This window comes from Accipiter gentilis, chromosome 3 (genome assembly GCF_929443795.1).
Source record: "Accipiter gentilis chromosome 3, bAccGen1.1, whole genome shotgun sequence".
In the NCBI taxonomy this organism is placed as follows: domain Eukaryota; kingdom Metazoa; phylum Chordata; class Aves; order Accipitriformes; family Accipitridae; genus Astur; species Astur gentilis.
In genome coordinates this window covers 41202195-41226030 of record NC_064882.1, presented here as the reverse complement: position 1 = coordinate 41226030, position 23836 = coordinate 41202195, and the positions used below count along the sequence as shown (strand labels likewise).

Genomic DNA, 23836 nt, shown 5'->3' with positions numbered 1-23836 from the left:
TTTTACTCACTTTGTATGTATACCAGTTTCATTACTCATAATGGTTTTATGAAAGATCTATATTCTTCCTTAGAGAATCAGCACACACATAATAATAGACAATTTCTTTGTTACTGTATAGTGATAGTTAATGTGCCAATATTTTATTTCATTTAAAATTTAAACAGAATTCAGATTTAATTTAAGCTTGAGTTAATTATCCTATCCAGAGGTATGTATCCAGAAGTTGAACAACTAACAAAAATGGAATGTTAAATTATAACCTAGTGCCTTATCCTACTCTTTTTATGAGACCTATTTTTATTGTCAGTCTTGACATCAATGTGAACACCAATTTGAAAAAACACTGAATCAGGCTGAAAACTGTGTAAAACTTTCACGGCAGTGAAACTAAATAATGCAGCCATTAGGATAAAAAGAAATGGATTATTTTGACAAGTAGCTGGGCATAACACTATTTCTAAATTAAAATTTTACTACAAACCCAAGCTGATGAAACGTATAACATTTTTACTGTCAAAGTGCACTAAGCCAGAACTCTACAAATACCTCTTAAAAATCATATTAAAATTATCTGATCTTTATAATACCTATTGTTTATATCATGCCTTTCATGTCAAGGGTCTAAAGCACATGCAAAGACTGCTAATAGCAAAAAAGCTAATTTCAGAGAAAAACACATCACCAAATAGGTTTCTTACTGTAGGCTGACTTCTCAAGATGATAGGACAAATTCATATCTGCACTGCATATTTTTAGCCACTTTGCAGTTAATAGGCTGCTTTGGATGTTTTTATTACATATTCAGTGGTTACTATTTGCAACGATATTAACTGTCATTTTCAATTAGCATTGGGTAACAGCCTACTAACATAAAAGACTTTCTATACTTACAATAAATAACTGTTGGCTCAAAAAAAAACTTTCATAGCAACTTCAGGTATACTTTGGCTTCATGGACTTCAACACATGCACACAAGAACTTCTCCCAGAACTACACAAACTTGATTACTGCCAGCTAAGACCAATTTTATACCAATTACAAATTCAGGAAAGAAAGCTGAAACAACAGCAGGCATAATCTTAGAAATTAATGCTTGCACCTCTAAAAAAGTCCCCTATGAATCCACTAACAAAGATGGTAAATGGTAACATGTTTTAGTAATTAAAGTTTAAAGCCAAATGATGAAATTAAGACAACACCTTTCAGGATACAAGGTTATCCCAGTCTGAACATTACAGTTAAGATTATACAAAACCACTCACTTTTTATAACACAAAGATATTAAACGTATCATGAAGGAGACATACTCTAACGTTAAGGAAGAGTTGAAAAATTGACACTGGATATTAAACAAGTTACTGTTCCACGTCCAGATCATTTCTTCTCAAACATTAATTTCTAATTAGGACATTGTCAGAATTCACAGTAAATAACATTATGGAAATGGCTGTCACTCAGACAAGTGGCTTCCTGAAAATGACACCAGCCCAAGTGTTCACACTACTCCCAAAACATACAGCAGAAATACATAGCATGGTGCTCTGGACTCTTCAACCTTTCTTTTCAAGTGTCAGAATGTCATTGCGTCTTCTCAAAACACTAGAAAAGACACTCGATGGCTCGATGGTAGATGGTTCTACCCCCATCATTATAATCTGAAGATCTCCAGCTGACAATAGTCCGATTTATCAATATTATGAAGATGGAAAAATGCCTACAACAATTGAAGCATGGGATAGAAAACAGCTGACAAAAAGTTGTTTCTTGAGACAGAAGTGAACAGAAACACACTAAGGAGCTTTCAAGACTGTACTCATCATTTTCATTAGAACATGCTGCCCATATGCTAGGAGAAGGGTCAGTTTAGCATTTTATCCTATATATACCTCTACACCCAGAAAACACCTACTTAGATCTTCAGGCTTGCTAACAGACTATCCATTTCTCCCAAGATGGATCTGGACCATCACAACCTATGAAGCACCTCAAGACTAGATTGCTGTGCCTTTCCTTACCTAATTCAGGCATTGCTCCGTCTAGAAACACATCCAAAGGAACAGAAAATCTTACTAGCATTTCTAGGAAACTTGTGACTATCAGGCAAAGCTACCACCAATGGGCTCTAAATCAAGAAAAAAATTATATATATACATTTAGAACACACTACTGCAAGGCAAAACACTGTCAACCAACCATAAACACTGAAAAAAATAACGAGGAACAGAGGTAAAGATGTACTCAAATACAGAACAAAATAGCTTAAAATCAAATGCAAGCATTCAAAAGTTAGAATGACATTGAAGAGTGCTCAAAATAGCTGCCCTGCTTATCTATGTATGTACTAATTTTGCTGTACAATGCTAATTAGAAACTTGAAACTATCTATTCGTACAACTTGTGTACTCTACTAACTTCTCGTCCTCTATAGGTTTATACTGCTTCCCCCAGTCACAGCAGGAGCAGGCAATCTTTTTCATACAAGTTGTTAGCACATTAAGTCTTCCCTTAACTGGGCAGGCAGAGATGCTCAAGTTAAAAGCAATTTTTACAATTTTAACCTACAGTTAATTAAGTCTTATTCAGAATAAGTATCAATAAGGTCCAGAAACCGTGATACACAATCAGGATGCAAGTGTGTTTCTTTTGATATAGACACGTCAGGATCAGAAAAGTTAAAATTTTAATTGTTCCTACAGGAATGAATACACCACCTTGTTTTTGACATCTTCACCAGTGTAACAATGTAGAGCTGAAAGTAATAAAGTATATCTTAAATAGATTAAAGTTTTGTTATCTGCTTAACTTTTATGGTGCAATGACTCTATCACAATCTTTACTTTCTTGAAGCTGACTTCCTAGGAGGTAAAAACCTGCAAAATCAATTTTCTGTCCCACAGTTATTGAGTAGAATGGGAAATGGCAATTTTTTCTGCAGAGAATCTTTCCCAGATACTTTGACCCTAAAAGTAAACAGGATCTTTCCTTTAATTCCTATGCCAGCATTTGGGGGAACCCACCAACCTGTGTACAACAGAAGTGTAACTGATCTCTTCGACTGTGTCACACAGTCTGAACTCCACTGCTCACCTTCTCTCTCAACTCACGTTGAAGGATATCATGGACTTTGTTTTTCGTATCTATTTGTACCAGAGGGCCTGAGGAATGATATACTAACTGCATTAGATGAAATTCACATTACTTACACGGAAAAGCCAGAATGACTATGACACTGGTATCACTCCCTCACTGCAGAAATGGAGGGTGAAAGAAGAGTGTATGTTCAAAAAAAGATACTATGCTTAAAAATACTTAGAATAATATATACTTTAAATATCAACTTCTATCTCTACTTGTCTGTCAGAGTGTAGCATAAATAAAGTACCAAAAAAAGAAGAGGGCGCGCACACACATTTCACAATTTAATAGGAGATATAAGAAAATGTCATGCCATACTCTTTCTGGAGGCATATCAGAAAGCAAAGCAGGAAAATCATGAAATATCTACAAAAAAGAGCATGCAAAAGCATTCAAACTGTCATTGCAAAATGCAAGGAAGATATTCCAATTTGCACAGGCATTACCAGTTCACACCATTCTCACTGGTTAACTTTCCTCCACAAAACCCAAGCACAGTTATCTGAGAAAGGTAGAGAAATACATTAACAACATAGCTTAAGTTATAATGATTTCCACAGAAACCCCATCTAATCTTTACTGTTCTAAAGGGAAGCTGTCATGTAGTTGATGCTCTAAGACTTACCAAGCTAACAAATGACAATTTACTAGATAGAGCATGCACTCAGTTTCTCAAAGCTAAAAGAATCCTTCTCCACATGCACACTTCTTACTGAGAATTATAAACAGAAGCTGTTTGGATACAAAAACTTTTATTTATCCTATTATTTACATGCTAAGACATATTCCAGGCACTGTGTAGACAAAAAATACCATTGTATAAACAAATTTTACAAACTAAGCCATATTGGCTTGTTCTCTGGATGAAGAAAAATATTCCTGTCAAATGGAAAACTGTTGGAGAAATTTGTTTTTAAGATTCTAAAGTTCGTTATATTCTAAAAACTTGTTTTTTGAACAACAAAATAAAAGTATATTTTGGGGCTGTTTCAACTATATCCAAGAATAGAAATCAGCAAATAGCCATCTTCAGTAACAAAATACTGACTCTGCTATATATAAAGATACAAGTAGGTAATTGAAGCAACACCTAAAGGACACTGTGGAAATTTAAGATGCTATTCGTACTTCAAACTATGATTTCTTAAATTTTACCATCAATATTTAACTGCTCCTCTCCAGCAACTGATTAAGCTGATCAGTCCTTGGCAAGTCATAAATGATAAGCTTTACTATGAACTGCGATGAATAACTTGTACAGGCTGATAGTCCACTCTAATGCTTTCTAAACTTTGTTTCACACCTTTTCAGCATTAAGCTATCCCAGATAACCTACACTGCACCTGAAACCAATTTACATAGCTTCATACAATGTGCAAATGGAGCAAGAATCATCTGTCAAAGATCTTCGAACACTTCAGACTTCATATTGCACTGGAGAATTTCCATGACCATGCACAAAAAGAACAAGATAAATACCGTAAACCTTAACCCTGAAAACCCTTATTTACTTCAGTAGACCCTGTGACTTTAGTGAAACTATTCAGCTGTTTGAGATTGAGCACAAACATAGCTGTTTGCACTGGAATTCTCAATCTTGCATTTCTTGGGTTTGCAATCTACAAATTTAATCAAGAAGGCCAAGGGTTCTCCAATACTTATGTAAATAGTCTCATTGGGGAAATGGAGGATTCTTTCTTTTTTTCCAACATCCTAAGATGCTGCTAAAACTACACTTCCAGCTGAATCTCAACAGAACAGCCAAACATGTCAATGAAGGCCCATCTTTTGTTCAAAATTTTAAAACAGAGATTGATAATCTGTCAACGTTCAATATCAAGGTACTAACCAGCCAGCTGATACTCAGCTACCTAAAAAACTTCTAAATTAGCAACAACAGTCTGGAAATACCTCATCAGCACTACCCCTGAGCTTTCTTCTGGAAACATTTTATTATCAAATCACTAGTGATTTAATAAATTTATCCCTTTATGACTTTTGATGCAAATATCATGTGAGTATCTACCATCCATTGGTCACGTGAGCTGCTGTAAGACAAAATATTGCTTGTCTCGAAATTTCATCAGTAGAGATTGCAGTACTTTAAAAAGGAATTACCATTATACCCCTTCCGTAGATGGAAAGCAGAAACAGAAAGGTGAATTGACTTGCCCTAATCCAATAGCAAAGCAAGGAAAACACTATTTGCTCCAATTCCACTATTTCTATCCATTAGGTTGTACAGCATCCTGTGCCTGAAATATCAGGTATATCGCTCTTAAATATAGTACATCCTAATAAAGGAGGATGATAAAACAATTTCAAAATACATTGAACAATGAAATGAATTGTCACGCATCAACAGCTATATCTGAATTTTGCTCTAGTTTATGGAAGCTTTCTGCTTCAATCTAAAATAGCAATCTTTATATAAATAAAAATTTTCATCTGAAATTATAATCCATTATTAATGCAATAACAATGTACCATGCCATACAAATGTCAACGCCAACAATAGGAAAAAAAGCAAGATGTTGCCCACTAACGGCAGCAATGGAATTCCTCTTCCTCCTCTTCCTCCCTTTTAGGGCAGAATACAATTAGTGAGTTTTTAATACCTTTCAAGAGATGACAATTTAAAAACAAAAATCAACAAATTTTGAGTTGATATTTTCTATTGTGAAAACAATTTGTAACAAATGTGAATTACATTGCTGTTGTGATTTTGCCTGAAATCTAAAAGTGTACGTTCCATTCACAGGTTTAACCCACACTGTTGCACCGTAGTAGTGAATGCGGTCTCTTGAACAGGTATCTGATAACACACTTTTAGAACACTTGAGAAGGGGAAGTGTGAGATTATGACCCACAAAAAGCTAAAAGTGTTTCCTAGCAAATCCATAAACACCTTAAAACTTTTAACACCAAGAGTCTAGGCTATGCTGAACTACTAGTTCCCCTGCGGGCTTCTCAGAAGGCAAGTGTTTTTCAACCACTATGTTGGGCAGGGGGGCAGGGAAGAGGGGAAACTCAAAACTTTTAAATATTTTATTAAAGATGTTTCTAATACATTGCCAAAACGCCAATACATTTTAACCTGTTACTAGAAAGCTGAACATACCTCATACTTCCAAGATATCTCTGCACTGTCATAGTGAATGTGCTTTTCACTATTAAAGTGAAATGGTCCCTCTATACTGGAAATTAAACCTGACCTCTCCGCTTTCTGTTTCCTAAATATGCCAAACAGCTAATCACTAATTAGTATCTCTGGTGGTTCTCTCAGAACATATGACTTTTATGTGCAAGCATGACAATCCTCCCATATCCCTCTGAGCTGATCAGCATAATCTGAAGTTCTTCCCTTAAAAGCTCAGGATAACGCTGAACCCTCTCAACTCAAGGAAACTCAACTCAAGGAAAATCAGAAACATGGTCAAAGTCTCTCCGGCTGCAGTTCAAACTCCCCCAATATTTACCAGCTAGAACACTAAGCTCTGATTTTATTTTCCACTTTGTGTGACCACTATTTTTGAAGTTTAAAAAAAAAAATCTTAAATACCTATCATATGCATGCTTAAAAATAGGAATGTTATGCAATCCAAATAAATCAATATCGCTTAATTCTGCAAGAACCTAAAATGAGTTAATTCAGAATATCAGACTTTACCTGATTTTATGCCGTCGCTTGGTACTGTAAAAAAAAAAAAAATCTATGCTGGGTTCTGGTTTTGTTTCATTGGAGTAGGAGGATTATTTTAATATGGAGAGGATTGATTTCATTCCTGTATGCGTGAGCTGCTCTTGATATTCCCAACCAGAAAGATTCCTTTCTAGAATTATCATCAATATATATTACAAGGGAGTGTTTACTTCCACCCTGCCTCTGTTCTAAAAGCCTCCTCAGTGTTAATTCCCAGAGCAAGGCTACAGGTCCTCTGCTCAAAATTTCTCTTTAGATTTTCTAATCCTTTTCTCCTTAATCTCTATTATATGAAAAGAAATCCACATATGCATGGTCTGTGAGAAGCTAAGTAACTTTACCTCTCACCATAGTTACCACATCTGATTTAACCACTGGCTCCGGACATTGAATCATTGTCCTTTAAGATTTCAGATTTTATTTGTGTATGCCTTGATACAGTCAACAAGCATAAAATCCTAAAAGCAGACTGATTTTAATATCATTAGTACACAATTACATTTCCATTTATGCAACTGTAAGATAACATACCATCCACCTCTGCTATTTCTGTACTCTGTGTGTGTGTTGTTTTCCAGGATCTCAGAAGCTAAAATGTTTAAATGTGTTACTACGACTGTTATTAAAAAGATTTTCTGTCTAATTCAATTCTTTGAATGATTCTGAAACAATTTTACATTCAGATTTCCATTAGCGTGCTCAACTATTCTATTAGACTTTTTTGTTTCTCATGGTAACCAATTTTATTTGACTTAACAGAAGCTGTTCAAATATTTAAAGGCACTCCGAGATGGCAGGAGTTTATCTAGGAGCATACATGTTGTGTCACAGATATTCCTTTCCTTGCTCTTCCTCGCCTTTTTTTTTTTTTTTTTTTTTCCCCCCCTTCTTCAGAAACAGTAGCAAACAAATGAGATCTCGACTAGCCACATTGTACCGGGAACGTGCTCACTTCATCTGTTTATGTTAATATTCAAGTTACAATGGGCACATTTCGAAATTACAAGCTCGGTAGTTAAAACAGATGCTTCTTACGTTCCTTCATATGCACTGTATCCCTTTGCCAGTATCGTCAGGCGCAACGCAAGAACTAAAGTATAAACATCTGCAACACCTCTCTGTTTTGTTAACATTCTTTCACACATTTTCTTGCTAACTCCAAAAAGGCTCAACGGTGTAAAAAAAAAAAACCCCAAACAGTGAAATTGGAAACATCTGCGAGATAGCTACGGAAAACGGAATGAAACATGAATAAACAAAAACATGGCGAAAGTGGCCTGGGGTTGTTACACTGTCAGATCATTTTTCCAAGCCCAACATCAAGGCTTTTGTTACAACCAAAGCGGTCATTTGCATGGAGAACCAACAGGGTTTCTTCTTCTTCAGCGTTTCCCCGATCGTAACACACACTCGCTCTCTCCGACACACACAGAGGCAAACCTCCTCTCTTGCAAACAAACAACACGGCTAAACGCACACATATTCGCGACTACGGAATCTACAGATCGCGAACAACGCTCCGCATACTGAATAGTTTGCTACTGAGACGTAATTTAGGTATAAAAATAACAGACAAACCTTTGGAGCGCTGCCCCAGCCGGAGTTCCTCTCCCTCTGCTCTGCTGTTACTGACAAGATCAGGCTGAGATTAACAAGTCCATGCTACTCTGACAACCTTACTCCTCTGCCTTTTGCACGCACGCCGTGGGCTTTAAATAATATCAAACTTTCAGAAAGTTAAAAAACGGAATGGATTAAAGGAATGTAAAGCACAATGGCAGGAAAGCAGAAAACACTGCCTGGACAATTATTGCAGCAGCACGCAGGGCACTGCTCTGTAGTTAAGGCTGTGTCAGCACTTTCTTCCTAAAGCCCCCCATTTTTCAGGGGGCTGTAACTCGGAAAGAAAAAAAAAAAATTGCTCATGGCCAAAAAATTGCTTACAGGTAAACCCCCTCCCCTTTGCATTTTAAAACATCCATTTAGACCAGTCAGAAAGTTACAGGAGTCTGGGCACTTTATCACTAAGTCCCCACATGCCATTTTTTATGCAAATACAACTCTTCTTTTTTAAATGAGATTTCACAAGAATTTGATCTACACTGTGAATTTTGCCCCCCTCCCCCTTTTTTTTTTAACAGCAAATTAATAAATACTTCAACACCTGAAAAACGCTTTGCCGTAAACATGGAATGATTTCTAAATAACTTTTACACACATGCATTGCCTGAAAGGTACCAGATTACTAACAGAGATATGAAATTGTCTGCTCACACAGCTGATTCAGCACAGACAATGGCTGCTAACTGAGGTCTCAACTCTAATCCATTATGGCAACTTTGTAACCTCAATTGCTGAGAGCATCTACATTTTCCCCTGATAAGGAAAGTGTCCTTATAATCATGCTAAAATAAGGAAACAAAGCGTTCAATCTGCAATTACTACTTTACAACGATGCTCTAAGCTGTGGCACATCAGGGCAATCTCTCCTGCTGTTGTTGGGTTTTGTTGGTGGGGTTTGGGGTTTTGTTTGTTTGTTGGGTTTTTTACACTCCTGGTAATTTCCTCTCAGATACAGAAATAAAAACACCAACTTCTCCAGCCTATTTACATAAACCAGATACACTAGCACACTCTTCAGTTACAAGCTTAAAGTTACAATACCAAAAAAAGAACTATACAGTCATATCATTACTTTCTTTTAAAGTAAAAACATGCATTTAATGTAAAAATTGTGCAACAGCCTAAGTCTGCTGGGCAAGAAAACCAAAGCCTAAGTTTTACCCCTTTTGACTGATATGGAATAGCCAAGGCAACAGGCAACTCATTTGACCCTTACAAAACTCAGTATATCAACACTTGTTTATCAAAAGGTGTCCCTCTGCTCTCCAGGAGTTTCTGGCTCTGCAGTGCTGTTTCATATGCATTACATAAAATCAAGTAGCATCCATTGAAATGGAGCTATCCATTAAAAATAGTTGGTTGCTGTGAATAACTCAGTAAAGCAACCATTTCCCCAGTAGGAATTGTCTCATCCTCATTATCTTCTAAAAGTCATAACACTTACTGAATATCTGTCTCAAGGTATCTGATATTACTACAGGTCATCTCGCATTTCTATCTTACACAGGCAGCTGCCTGGCGTGTTTTGAATACAAGCTGCTTTGATATTAACACCTTATTTTGTCAATGTTGTACACAGCAGTTGTTAAAAAAAATACCAAAATTTCTCCCATTATTCAGAAGAAAAAATTAACACAGACTGAAGGCAAGATCCCAAATACTTCACAAACATCATAACTCACCAGAAGAATATAGTGAAGGTTTCTACTTCTCCATTATAAGATGGACAGTACAATCACCACCCATCAGCTCAGGGGAAGAGAGCCCTTCTGGCCAGTGGGGCAACCTGTGCTCCAACCTGATTCAACATAGGAGTTTGTATCACTGGCTTATGCCAGTCTCATCTGATAAATGAGAAACGATGGTGACAAACATTCACTTCTGCCACCCTGGCACAGAGGTTATAATGTCCTCAAAGAGGACAGAGTAGCAAGTGTAGTAAAATCTAAATCCACAGCAGTTTTCTTCAGCACGTGGAAGCAGAGCACTAAGGTTTCTTGCTTTGCTCCACCAAGTAACATACAGAGTATTTATGTTTTTGAAAGAGACATAATTTGCATGCCATGCTTAATGGTAGACAGATGTTTTCCTCTAATCGTTAATCTGGAGCAAAGCAGAAGACTATTAGAAACACTTTTAAGATACTGTCAAATGAGTAAGGTTCTCCTAAAGGTTTGGAGTATTCTATATGCACTGCTTAATTTTAACTAATTGCTAATTCACCTTAATAAGACACTAAACGAAGACACATTAATAGATTATGATTCAACTGGACAATACAAAATGGAAGCTGATTTTTATTCTTCCTTTTACACCACTAGGGGACAAGGAAAAATAAACAAGATAAGAGTACACAAACCTTCTTAGTAGATCCAAATTTGTATTCCCTATTTAAGAATAAAGCAGTAGAATTTATAAGAACTGTAAAAGCAAAGTTGTATTGGTAATTAAACTAAATTTAATTAAATTAAGCCTCGGCTTTATAACTTTGTATGGTAGGTTAAGCAGAAGACATTTATTAACCTAATATTAAAGAACAAAGTACAACCTCTGTATATGAATAAACATACCCAGGAATAACAATAACCATAAATATTTTGTTAAATTCAGCAGGAAACTACAGATTTTAACATGTTCAAAAGATCATTAGCTTAGTTCTTATCTCCACATTTATCACGCCAACATTTATATTATAAATCAACAGCTGCAACCCAAAGTTGAAAACATGCCAGAAATAAGCATAGGTTGCATCAATATTTGTACATGGAGCCTAGAACATAAATTAGTTGACACTCAACACTTAAAGCTTCCTCTCTGAAGTTGCAATATTTAAAGGTTAAAGATTAGACATGCTCCCTCTTGTGTTAAACTAAGAATACACGGAATACATGCTGTTTTCTCTGACATGATGGTTGCTTGGCCATCTGTTCCATTAAGCAAACCCTTTAACTTTGGCTACTAATGCCTGACAAACCCTCACCAATAATTCTCCCGTTTAAAGACAGATACAGTTTGAGCACATAACCTGTATCTATAGAATATTTGTGTTACATTAAATAGCTACTGTATTATCAGAAAGGACAGTTAAGAAATTACATCTAAAAAAATCTGTTGCAAGTAAGCGTTTTGGACAAGTACATATATGACTTGGTAAATTACATGGAAAGTCACATTTCTTCAGTCCCTATAAGCATCACAGGCCTGAAGAGTTACAGTATGCCAAGTTCAAGTTGCTCAGTAACATCAATGATATGGTATATTGAACAGCAAATTTCCTTCTAAATATTAGCTTCCGGAATATTTAAGGCAGACGGGAAGAACAGGAAGAATTTCCAATGCCACATAATTATGTTTGTAAATACAGCAAAACCTGAGCTAAGTTTTCAGTCCTCCATTTGACAAGCTCAGGTGAACCGTTCCCTGCACAGAGCCTCAATGGAGTCAAAATCCTCCTTACACAAATCCTCTTGCAGAATCCGGCCCCAAGATCATGCCTAGACATGAATGTTAATCCCAGGTGTAACTAACACAAACATTTTTACTAATATAGTTTTTAAACAAAGGCTTCGCACCTGGTGTGGGCTTGGCAAATTATGTGTAGGCATACATTTGCTGATTATGGTCAGTATCAGACTGAATGTCAGGGCAGCTGAGAGTAAACACAAGTAAATAGTTTTCAGTCCAAAGCTGAAGAGACTCTAACACTCAACTACATGACTTCACACATTTTCCTTTATTTACCACCAGCCCTTTGTGGTGGATAGAAAATGCTCTGAGTGCAAGGGAGCCTATGCACGTGGAAAATAAACAATGTCACCAACTATTCTAAGAAACACACTTGTTAAATATGACTTGTTCTTTCAAACCATGAAAGTTAAATGTGTTTTATCTTCCTGGAAATACTTGTGTTTATTCTTCTACAGTCTTCTGCAGACCAGAAATAATATAACCACAAAGTTTAGAAAGGACAGCAAAAACCATGATGATTATTAATGGATACAGGTTTTGGGGTCTTTTTAAAGCCTCAAACCACAACAGCAAACTACCTGAAACATATCTGCTGACAATGGCAAGCACCTGCATCGAGAAACAGAACTTTTGCCACCAGCTTCAACACCAAAAGAAAGTTTATATCACTGCACGTACAGCTCCTGATCAGTGCGTTTCCACTTTCTCACTGTTAGGTTGCAGACCCAACAGCTTCAAGGTCTGACAAAGTGCCTTCCGTCTCACTAAGGTGCTCAAATCACAGTGAGAAGCTTCATGTAGGGTACATGTTACGGCTGAGTCTCCAGACGCTGCACCCTACATATTATCAAGAAAGCAGCTTTTATGTCAATGGCCAGAGGATTTATACTCCAAGAGTGTTTTTATTCCCTCAGACGCACAAGTAGAGACAGTCTGCAGGACCAGCCCCCCCCCCCACCCCCCCTTTTATATGGAAACATTCACGTATGCTCAGCAGAGGAATTACTGCTCATTTAAACCAGTGCTTTTCACCTTACGGCCCACCAACGCCCGTGGACCACCCTCAGGGGCTGAAGAGAGGTCAGCAACACAAGCGACCCTTTGGAGTGCAGCCTTACACCGGCCAGAGACATCCACAACTCCCTCCAGATACAGCTGGCAGCCCTCAAACCCAACCAACCAAAAAAAAAAAACCCAAAAAAAAGAAGAGAGGAAAAAAACCAAAGTTGAAAACCGCTGCTCTAAACTTGTAGCGCACGCCGGTACTCCGGGCAGCGAGGTAGGGCGCGGGGGGGGGGGGGGCAGCTCCGCTCCCCGGAGTGACTGCGAGGGCAGCGGGGGTTGACTTCTCCCCCCCCGGGAGGGAGCTGCAGGGCTGCGCCGCCCGTGCACGCCCGGCCCGGGGAGGGAAGGAGAGCGGGGAGTGGGGGGGGGAAGGAGGGCGCTGGGCCGGCGGGAGAAGCTGCCAGCCGGCCGGGCACACTCCTCAAGGGCCGAACTGGAGCCAACAACCCCCCCCCCCCACACCACCACACACACACACCCCCCCTCCTTCCCCACCCCCCTCCCCCGCGGGGAAGGCGAGACCGGCCCGGCTGCTGAGGGAGCTGCTCCCGCCCCGCGCCTCGTCTACACCGGGGAAACTTAAGAGCGCCGGCCCGCCCGGGAGCGAGGACCGCCGCCGCGGCCTCCCTTCCGCGGTGAGGAAGCGGCTCCGGGCCGCCCCCCCCCCCTCCTCCTCCTCCTCCTCCTCCTCCTCCGACACACACCCCCCCACCCCCCCGCCCCGCCTCAGCGGTGAGGGCAGGCGGCTCGGCGGCGGGCTGAGGAGGGGAAGGGAAGAAGGGAAGCCGCGCCGGGCGCCTCCCGCCTGAGGGAGAAGCGGCGGCGAGCGCGGCCCGGCGCCGGGGAGAGGGACGTGAGGGGAAGGGGACTCACGCTGTCTCCGCTATTTAAACCTCTTCCCGCCGCCTCCGCCTCACTGACTCTCACTCACTCTCTCCTCCCCACGGAACTTACTAGGGGCGGCCCCCTCCCCTCCCCGGCCAATATACACACAGCCACACGCCGGGCCGCCGCCGCCGCTGCCCCGCCCGCCCTCCGCAGGCGCGCCGCCCATTCGCGCAGCTCTCTGCCCGTCAGCAGGGCGGCGCGACGGCCGTTGGCTGGGGAAGCCGCCCATCAAAGCCCGCTCCGCACCGCCTCCTCCGGGCTCCGCCCCTCGTCCCGCCCCTCCCCTTCCCGGACACCTCAGGGGGGTGTTAAAACGGCCGTTTTAAGTCACCGTCAAAATTTACTTTTAGGTCCCGCCTACGGAGCTCCAGCGGAGATTCTGATTGGGCGATGGGAAAGCCGACTCTACTGCGAATGGGCGGCCGGATGTCCATAACCCCCCAAGATCCCGCCTATCTCGCCGCCGTCGTGCCGTTTCATTTGTCCGCGCACCCGGGCGGCTCCGCCCATTTCCACATCGCCGCCCAATCAGGCGCGGCATCTCAAGCTCTAAGGCGGTGTCAACGCGCACAGAACGGAACGTGCGAAAGGGCGGCCTTCATTGGCTGGCCACCTTCTCTCCCGGCTTGTTGCTCTTCCGCCACCACCGTCCCGCGGAGCGTACCACGCCGCCGCGGCGGCTAGGGGGTGGAGGGGGCGGGCCGCGGTCGGGAGCTGAGCGGCGTTGGTTCGTCCCGTCTCCATGAGGGATGGGGCGGAGGAAGGCCTTTATTGCCCGTCATGCCGCGCGCGCTGTAGGTAGCTCCCTCCGGTCCGGGGCTGGGGGAGGGCGGGGGAGGAGGAGGAGGAGGGAGGAGGTTGGTGCCTAATCCAAGATGGCGGTGCAGGAATCAGCTGCTCAGCTCTCAATGACTTTGAAGGTGCAGGAGTATCCCACTCTCAAGGTGGGTGCCGAGCCTCCCCCTCCTCCCCCCCGCCACGGAGGAGAGGGGGAAAGCCGCTGGCGTCCCTCCGGAGCAGCGCTGAGGGGAAGATGAGGGCTTGGCGAGCCGGGCGCCTGGGTCCTTTTCCACCCCTTCCTCCCACCCCCCTCCTCGCCTCAGGAGCCCCCGGGGCTGCGGGGTGGGGGTAGGGAGGGATTCCCACCACGCAGTTGCCCGCCCGTCCCCCCGTTTTCCTCCCCTTGACGTCTGGGCTGATGCCGCTACGGCTTCTCCTCCTCCCCTCCCCCTCGGCTGAGGGACGTGCCTGGAATATGCCGCTCTCCCCGGGTGTCTCCGTGCCCTGAGGTGATAGCGGGGAGGGCCCCCCGTCGTCGTCCCCGTCCCCCCCACCCCGGGCTACGCCGGGGACACAGAAAGGGCGGTTGAGAGCTGGAGGAGCTGGCCGAGGAGGGAGAGGAGAAGCCGGGTCCCCGTGGCGAGGCGGAGCTGTGGTCGGAGGGGGGTGTGAGGGGAGGGGGGGGGGGGGGGGAGAGGGCTGGGACGGAGTGAGGCCGGGGGAGAGGGGTCGGGGGCGTATGAGGGATGGCTCGGGAGGACGGAGGGTTGCTTTCGGTGCTCATCCCAGCTGATTAGCTGAATCTACGTGGCGTTGTTAGGAGACGTGTTAAAGGGGAGGGAGTGGAGGTGGTAGAATATGGTTCCCTGGCGTCTCGGTCCCCCGAAGATGGAGATGAGCTTAAAATACAAACAGGGACAAACGTACTGGAAAAGGCTGGAGGCCTGTCGAGGCGAATAAGCGAAATACTTACGGTTTGGTAAAAGCGTGGAGCGTTCGTTAAGGTACTGGGTCTGTCTGAAGGATGGTAGTTTCCCAAGACTGCATAGCTGGTCTTTGGCTTTAACTAGGTATTGTAAAGCAAATGAAGGACTCGGTACTGAGCGTTAAGGTCATCGCCTCTAAGAATTGTTGAACTGGAAGGATGATGCTCATAGGAATCAATGGAAACCTTTGTTTGGAGTCTTGTGTTGCATATACAGTAGGTCTACCACATTAATAGCAATAGCTGTGGAAGGGAACTAGGAGAAGGATCTCTATTGCAAAATGCTTATTTGAACACCTCTCATGTCAGCGTATCAACATTTTTTCATCTATAGATGTTTATGCAAAGTAAACTTTGTTGTGCTGAGATCATGCTGCGCTTTCACACGCTGAGTACTGTGCGCTCTTTGCAGTGTTTGTTTTGCAGGCTTTCTAGCCATGTTCTTGTGCATGTCCTCCTTTTCCACTCTCCTAGCTTCATTTTGCTTAGATCCAAGAAGCAGAAGGATGAAGTGTTGGTTCCCATTTGACGTATGAAGGCTTCTTTCTATCATCGTGAAGTACTTTAAAGCTGACAGCATCAGGCTTAAATTTTAAAATAGCTGGAAAGAGCACTCTAGCACTTTCCACAGCCAGAACAATGTGAAGGCATTTAAAGTTAAGAAGATCGTTTTAAGACTGCATTTGAGATGTGTTCCGGTTGTTATCACAGCTTTGCTTGTTAACATTCCTGAAAAATTACAGGCAGTGGGGATCAGTGAGTTTTTGTTTTGTTGCTTATGGCTTAAGATGAATTGTCAAGGTGCCAGCCATTTAAAAGGTAGAGAATATTTTGGACCACTTCTTTTATTTCGACAAGCATTCTCCTTTTCCTTAAATATCTTAACAAAAATATACATAAGAGAATGGAATGTCGTTTGTAAAGTTGGGAAGCTAAATAGCAAGAGGGTGAGACACCCTTGCACTGCAACTCTTTAATTTCCTAGCAAAGGCAATTGTTTATTGATTCTTCTCAGCACCCGTTCAACTTCTGGGTTGTTCCTGTAATCTTTTAATAGCGTTTTTCATTGTTTAAAAAACCTGCCAGAACAGTGTCTGCTCAAATCTTTTGAAAGTATCCCCTTAAATGTTCTTAACTGTGAGTCATATATCAAAACATTTTAATGGTGGAGGTGAAAAAGCAGCAGGGAGAAATGAACACTAAGGCTACAGTCTACTAAAGTAAGTTGATATTAAATCCCATTTTGTTGATTAGGAGGCAGGTGCCTACAAGTTTCTCTGGGACGGAGCCTCTGTGAATTTTTATTTCCAGTTTATTCAAACACTGTGTGAGATGAATGCATGTAATTTTTATTTTTTTAACCAACACAGTAGCTCAGATCTTTCTCTTGGAGCTCTGGACACTGGTGATTTTCCCTGATGCGAGTAAAATATAAAAGATTGTAGATTTGTATTTATATCCTTCCTGTTTTCTCCCTCTAGCTTCCTCATGCCAACATCACTAGATAATAGTTGTGTAATAGCTCTACATTTACAGTATGTTCCACAGAGTGCCTTTCATGTGAAAGAGTGCTTAAAACTGCAAAGGGAAATCCCTTTTCCATAGCTAAATTCTGGTTGCTGCAGGAGTGGAAGTGTTTCAGCCATTCTTCAACAGTTCAGCTCAGGGGAAGTAAATAGACTTCTTCAGCTGAATTTAGGGAAGCTGTTTAAGTGTACAAAATAATACTTGAATATTTCTCCCCCCCCCCCCCCCCCTTCAGTCCCTTCTCAAGGACAAGAAGGTTGCCAGCTATTCTTCCTCCAAAGTGCTGTGGAATCTTTTTTTTTAAAAAAAAAAAAAAAAGAAGCCTACTGATAGAGAATTATGCTAGTCTCATCTGAGAGCATGTAATGTGAAAGCTGGCAATTTAAAAACGAATGAATGCGAACATTGTTATCATAGTTCTCTGCTGAAACGCTAATAAACAAGTGATGACAGGAAGCTAGGTAATTCATCCATGTCTTTGGAAGTGTGAATAATTATTGAACTGAACCCTAAAACTGGAAGGTGGAAGACCTGAAAGCAGAGATGATCGCTTGTGAAAATATTCTCGTCTGGGCTGTTCATTGGGAACAGTTTAGGGTTAGCTGGGCTGCAATTGCTTTAAAAAACAGCTGATCAAAAGGAAAGCTGTAGAAGCACAAAATACTTGAGCACCTTCGCAGGGCTGCTGTTTGGCTTCTTTTGTTGGCAGCTGTAGCAGGGGAAATACTGGCAGCAGATTTAATAAGATATTAATTTCTCATGGAAATACATGTTAACCTGACTGCTAAAGAGGGGGACAGACAGGAGAATAGGATTATACGAAGCGTATGTTGTTTCTATCCCGAGTCCATGGAATTGCAGAATAGCTAAGGTTAGAAAGGACCTCTGGAGACAGTCTAGTCTAATAGCCTCCCCTCAAAGCAGGGTCAACTAGAGCAGGTTGCTCAGGGCCACATCCAGACTGTTCTTCATTATCTCCAAGATGGAGACTCCAGCCTCTCTAGGCAAACCCATTCCAGTGTTTGTCTGATGTTATGGTATTAAAAAAAAAAAAAAAATTTGTTTTGTTTTTCATGGGATTTTCTGTATTTCAATTTGTGCCCACTGCCTGTTGTCCTTTTACTGGGCACTGCTGAGAGCAGTCTGGCTTCATCTTTATTCCCCCCATCAGGCATTTATATACATTGATAAGACTTCACCCGAGCCTTTTCTTAAGGTTAAATGATCCCAGCTCTCTCAGCTTCTCTTCATATGTCAGATGCTCCAATCTGTTAGTAATCTCTGTGGACTTCTGCTTTACACACTCTGGTATGTCCATGTCTCTCTTATACTGGAGGCCCGGAACCGGACACAGCACTGCAGATGGGTCTAACTCACGCTGACTAGAGGGCAAGGATCACTTTCATCGACCTGCTGGCAATAATTTTCCTGAACGCAGCCCAGGGTGATGTTGGCCGCCTTTGCTGCAAGGGCACGTTGCTGTCTCATGGGTAACTTGTCCACAAGGACTCCCAGGTTCTAGTCTACAAAGCTGCTTCCCAAGCTGTTGGTCTCCAGCATGTACTGGTGCATGTGGTTGTTCCTTCTGAAGTGCAGGACTTGGCATTTCCCTTTGCTGAATTTCATGAGGTTCTTGTTTGCTCATTTCTGCAGCCTATTGAGGTCCCTATGAATGGCAACACAACCATCTGGCATATTAACAACTCTTCCGGGTTTTATATCATCTGCAAACTTGGGAGGTGCACTCTGACCCATCATCTAGGTCACTAATGAAGATGTCAAACAGTTCAGGTCAATTTCTTTTCCTGCTGAAGCAGAAAAGGTGCAAGATCAATTTTTTGCATCACTGATTGCACTACTTTATTTTTTCCCCCTGTTTATAAGGTTCGCTATAAGTTGGTTTTGAACATAGCTTTGTACTTTGATATTATGAGCCACAGAGTACTTTTGACAAAACTTTGAACATACAGCAGCAAAAGTTGTTCAGTGAAAGTGGTTCACGCAGAACTTGAGAAGGAGAGAATTAACAACTTGTAACATCTAGTGCACTGTCAGTACATCAGTGTACAGATATATATATATATGGCACTGGATAGTTACCTGATTTGTAAAGTCCTTTTCGAGTAGAAGGTTGACACAATAAGCTAAACATGGATATTAATAACAGTCAGCTCTGTAGTAACTCATTGTGAACGTTCATGTATCATTCTAAATCCACCTTCAAACTGGGTGCTCTGACTCACCAAGTGTACACTGAATGTCCATACCAAGCATTCGTGTGTTGCTGAATAATGCACTTCCTGTTTCGACACATCATGTGTGCATGTCAGCAAACAAGCATGATGTCTTTTGTACTGCTGCTGTTCTGCACTGGGCTCTGTGTGCCACTGTTTTAAGAAAAATCTGATACTGTGGGATTTCGGAAGAAGTTTGACATTGGAAAGTAGCAAAAGTAGGAGTTGGCTTCTGTGGGAGTTGGTCACTTTTCCACCCATGCCCACTCACTATAAAACACATTTTAGAGGGATTAACGAAGGAAGAAAACATAGTAAAAGGCAGTAAGTAACAGTGTGTGGCCATGAGCTAGAGATGTTGCTTGATTATTAGTACTCCATTGTGGCTGTAGGAAAATACTTCAAGAAAAATACTCTCATACATTTTACAGAAGACCTCCTGTTAGTATCTTCAAAGTGAATACCTACCTGATGTTGCAATTCACAGTTGCAGCACACTTGATTTGTAGTGTTTTCACAGGACAGTGCCCTGTCATCTTGTGAGTTTGGTTTGCGTATGTTTTCTGGTATAGAAATAATATGTTTGTGTGGTAGCTAACATGTTGGGGTCTTTAAACGTTGACATAAAGCAAGAATATCTGTGAAATCTTTGATTCTTTGCATAGTGAATGTTTTTCAAGAGCTGGAAAACAGGAGTAAAGATGAGCTTCAAACATTTGCTAGATAATTGTAATAGGAGGAAAATGCTTCACAACTTTGTGTGATAGGAGTGGAGCTCTTACTGGATGGTGTGGACCATCCAGTGTCAATTTTTCTTATCTCTCTAAACCTCTTCCCGTGGTCTTACAATTCAGTAGTTCCTATATTGGTCAGCATAGTAGTGTACCTCTTGGGCCCATAGATTTAGCAAAGTAGTGTTTTGGCAGATAGGTATTTTCGCTATAAGGGCATGCTGGCAAAATCCATCAGTCTTTGTAAACTTAAGAAACTGCCTTCATTTTACACTCGGCCTCCCATAGCTTACAGCCTGGAGATACACTATATAGGAAGTATTTGCTAACCCAGAATGTGAAATACACTATATTAGTTGATTACTTACAATACATTATTGCTTATTTAAATTTGATAGCCAGTAACTTAACTGTTCCACAACCTACTTTTGATTCACCTCAGCTTTTTTTTGAGTGCTCTGTGGATTACCTTGAGTTGTAAACTAGTGAGAACTAAAGTAAAACAGAAAAATATTGAGTAGAACTTTGGTCGTTCATAAATTCTGATACAGGTCTGGTGAATCAATAATCCTTAATTATTTGTCTTGGGAGAAATGCTGTCACTTCAGCTGGAACAGGTTATTTGGGGAGCAATCTGACTGGAAATGGGATCTCTAGCCTAAAGGCTTCAGCCAGTATCATGGTGTCTGAACTGTGCAAACACACAGGAGGACGAAAACTCTTTCATTTAAAAGAGGCGATACTGTAATTAAAATGAACAAATATTTGGAGGAAAAGAAGGATCAAAACAAATGAAGGGACTTACTCAGGACACAAACCTGCTGTGTGACCTTAGCTTGGAAACTCGACCGCTTCTTTGGACAGGGAGGAATGTTTAGGTTTTTGTTAGTACTCATATATTTCTACTAAAAGGAGAAAAGCGAAGAAATTTCTTTTGAGGCATGAGTCCAAGATGGCAGCTATAAGATATGGCTCTAGACAAGACTCTAAAATGGCTGTCAATTTGCTTACATAAGGATGCAAGACAGTTTTATATAACTGTAAAATGGCTTTGTAAAGAACTTAATTTTGTTGTTGGAAGCCTTGTTCAAAAGTTCATAATGTATTCAGTAATAATTTACTAGCAGTTTGTGTAAAAGTATAATATTTTGAAGTATTATAATTGCTTCTGTTGAGTAAGTACTTGTGTAGCAGATGGGTAGTCCAAGAATTTTTGCTGCTAATTCTCTCCTGTATTGAAGTAGCAGCTTTGAATATCATACTGATATTTTCTTTCTGGACACAGCTGCTCTAGAATATGCAGTACTGTCTTGAGTTGTAAGACTGCCATGTTTTTAACCAACAGAAACTACTAGGCTTTACACTTGAAAAGCATTGAAACTGTTTTTAAAGAACTTTTTAAATCTAAATGATCTGCAACTGCATTTAAGCTTATGAAATTTTGTCTGTTTTGATCTGTGTATTCAAGAATTTATATTAATCCTTGTACCTAATTAAATCCAAATCTAGCCATTATTCTAAGCCTCTCATTCCTGAAATATGCTACTTCACCTTTGTTTTAACTTTCTTTTCCTTTTCTGTTTTTTCCTAGAACAGGGAAAAAATATTACTATTTCAAGGGATTGATAAATGCTCCACATCAGAAGAATTCATTTTGTGCATAAGTGGTGATATTTACATTTTGGATGAGTTCAGTGACAAATAATGATGCTGACTTGGTTCTAAAATAATCCAAGAGTTAATAGAGGAAGAAATAAAGTACATAAAAATACAGAATTTCAATAATTCTGCATGGAAAAGCTTAATTGTTATTGGTTTGAGGGAAAACTTGTAATAGTCTGTTGTACCTTGCCTCATTTTTCAATTGGCATCGTGTATACTAGATGTCCTCTACTTTTCTGTTTTGTTCAAGGTGAGCATGCTGATAATTTAGTCTCAAGGAGACAGCTTAATGCTCAAAGGTATTTCTTGCTGGGTTTACCTTTTCTTGACACTGTTTATTAAAACTATTTAGGAGATGCTTAATTTTTATTCCATATTCCCGTTCTTCCTCTTTCCTCTAGCATAAAGTAGAGCTAAGTTGTCTTTGCTGCTTCTTTTTTTTGAAAGGCAGTTTCATCACTGCACTTCTCACTTTCTTTTCCCTACCTATCTGTGACTAGGCTTACTTTCATATAAGGGCACAATATATGGCATTTGAAAAAGCTTATTTATACCTCACAGTCTTCAACTGCATTATCTTGCAGACCTCTAGATTCATACAAATCGCTGGTGCTTTTCAGGTGTTATAAACTAACACAATTGAGGAAAGGAAGTACATTATTTTTCTGACCCTTGACAGAAGAGCATACTTCTGTAATGGTTTCCCTCACCTAATCTGGTAGGACTCATTTTATTTTTCTTGAAACTTTTCTTTCTTCCCACTAGTTATCTGACTTCATGTACCTGAAAAGATTTTTTTTTTTTAAATCCATTTCAAATTCCCTCCTGCCCATGTTTCAGTTCATTTGAGAAGATATACAATGTACGTATTTGTGTTTTAAAAAATCTACACTTTATGTGGCAATGAGTTGCTTTCACCTAGGAGACTGTAGCGCTAAAGAAGGATGATTCACAGAGACATCAGTAAAGTCAGGATATATAGTTAAAACTTCCCTGCATTTGAGTTGGTACTGCTGTCAAGTTAGACCTGATTAACTTTTCTCCCAAATACAGGAGGAAATTGGATGTTCTTTAATAGAATTGCAAACCTATGTAAAAGATGCTTGTTTCTGTTGTCTATACTGTCTTCTGTGAAAGTCAGTTTTTAGAAAATAAACCTTTGAAAATTCCTGTTAACAGGAAGCTGGGGAATGATTAATGGTCTTACTTTCACCACCAAATAATTTTTCCTTCAATTGTGATGACTTTTGTGAGGTATCACTCAGTCTATAATTTCCAACAACCAAATGATAGAAAGTAAAAACCAGTTTGTATAGCTTTCTGCTACATCTGAACTAGTTTCTTATATGAAGTCACTGTGGGGTAGAAACTTTCTGATCAAGGTTGTGGTCTGAAAGATTGGGTTTTAGTTTCCATTTTTATTTGGAATTCTTCAGGCTTGAATCTGCATAAGTGAAGAAGGAATCTAGCCTATTTTGTAGGATGTGACCAGATCAGTTTGAGAACTGGTGTGTGAAAGGTCTAGTGTGAGACTAAAGACTTGTGGGAGGATAAAGGCTTACGTTTTTCACAAAACTTTAATTATGAAAGAAACATGTGCAAGTCAGTCTTTCAGTATTACTATGTACCAGTTAGGAAAACATGTGGGCAACATCAGGCTGGCATTTGAAGTTTCATACAGTAGCCATTACGCTTTGGCCTAGCGTCCTACACCTCTAAAGGAGTAGAAATGCAGGATGTAATGCTTTATATATATATATATATATATCAATAAAAGCTTATTTGGCTTAGGGAAAATCCCTTTCTCCTGTGTCCAGTCCTTCCCTTAATTCTCTGGAAATTCTCTGATAAATGCTGAAGTAGTCTGAGGATATTTTTTTTTAATAGCTGTGGAAGAAAGACAAAATAGAAGACTTCATTTCAGTGCTTCTACTTTCTTAAGCAAAATCTTAGATTCTTAATACATGTAATTGATTTTTCCCTTCCAACCAATGGCTTATTGATGCAGAAATACTATCCTGACTATTCAAA

General features: G+C 40.6%; 2 protein-coding genes across 8 annotated transcripts in view; one reads left to right on the top strand and one right to left on the bottom strand.

The window, feature by feature from the left end:
• The window catches only part of CTBP1 (C-terminal binding protein 1), a 246663-nt gene extending 232721 nt beyond the window's left edge, over positions 1–13942 (bottom strand). The window contains exon 1 of the mRNA XM_049794213.1: positions 13872–13942. The gene's annotated coding sequence lies outside the window, so the exon portion shown is untranslated. The remainder of the gene's footprint in view (positions 1–13871) is intronic.
• A 538-nt stretch (positions 13943–14480) lies between these two features.
• MAEA (macrophage erythroblast attacher, E3 ubiquitin ligase) overlaps positions 14481–23836 on the top strand; it is a 52709-nt gene continuing 43353 nt past the window's right edge. For 2 of the 7 annotated variants that reach the window (XM_049794256.1, XM_049794234.1), the window contains exon 1: positions 14720–14830. In XM_049794256.1, coding sequence (XP_049650213.1) covers positions 14762–14830 — 69 coding nt within the window. In that variant the 5' untranslated portion in view covers positions 14720–14761. Of the gene's footprint in view, positions 14685–14719; positions 14831–15197; positions 15322–22084; positions 22105–22425; positions 22524–23836 lie in introns of those variants that run through there. The other 5 variants (XM_049794283.1, XM_049794273.1, XM_049794245.1 and 2 more) reach the window with 5 other exon arrangements.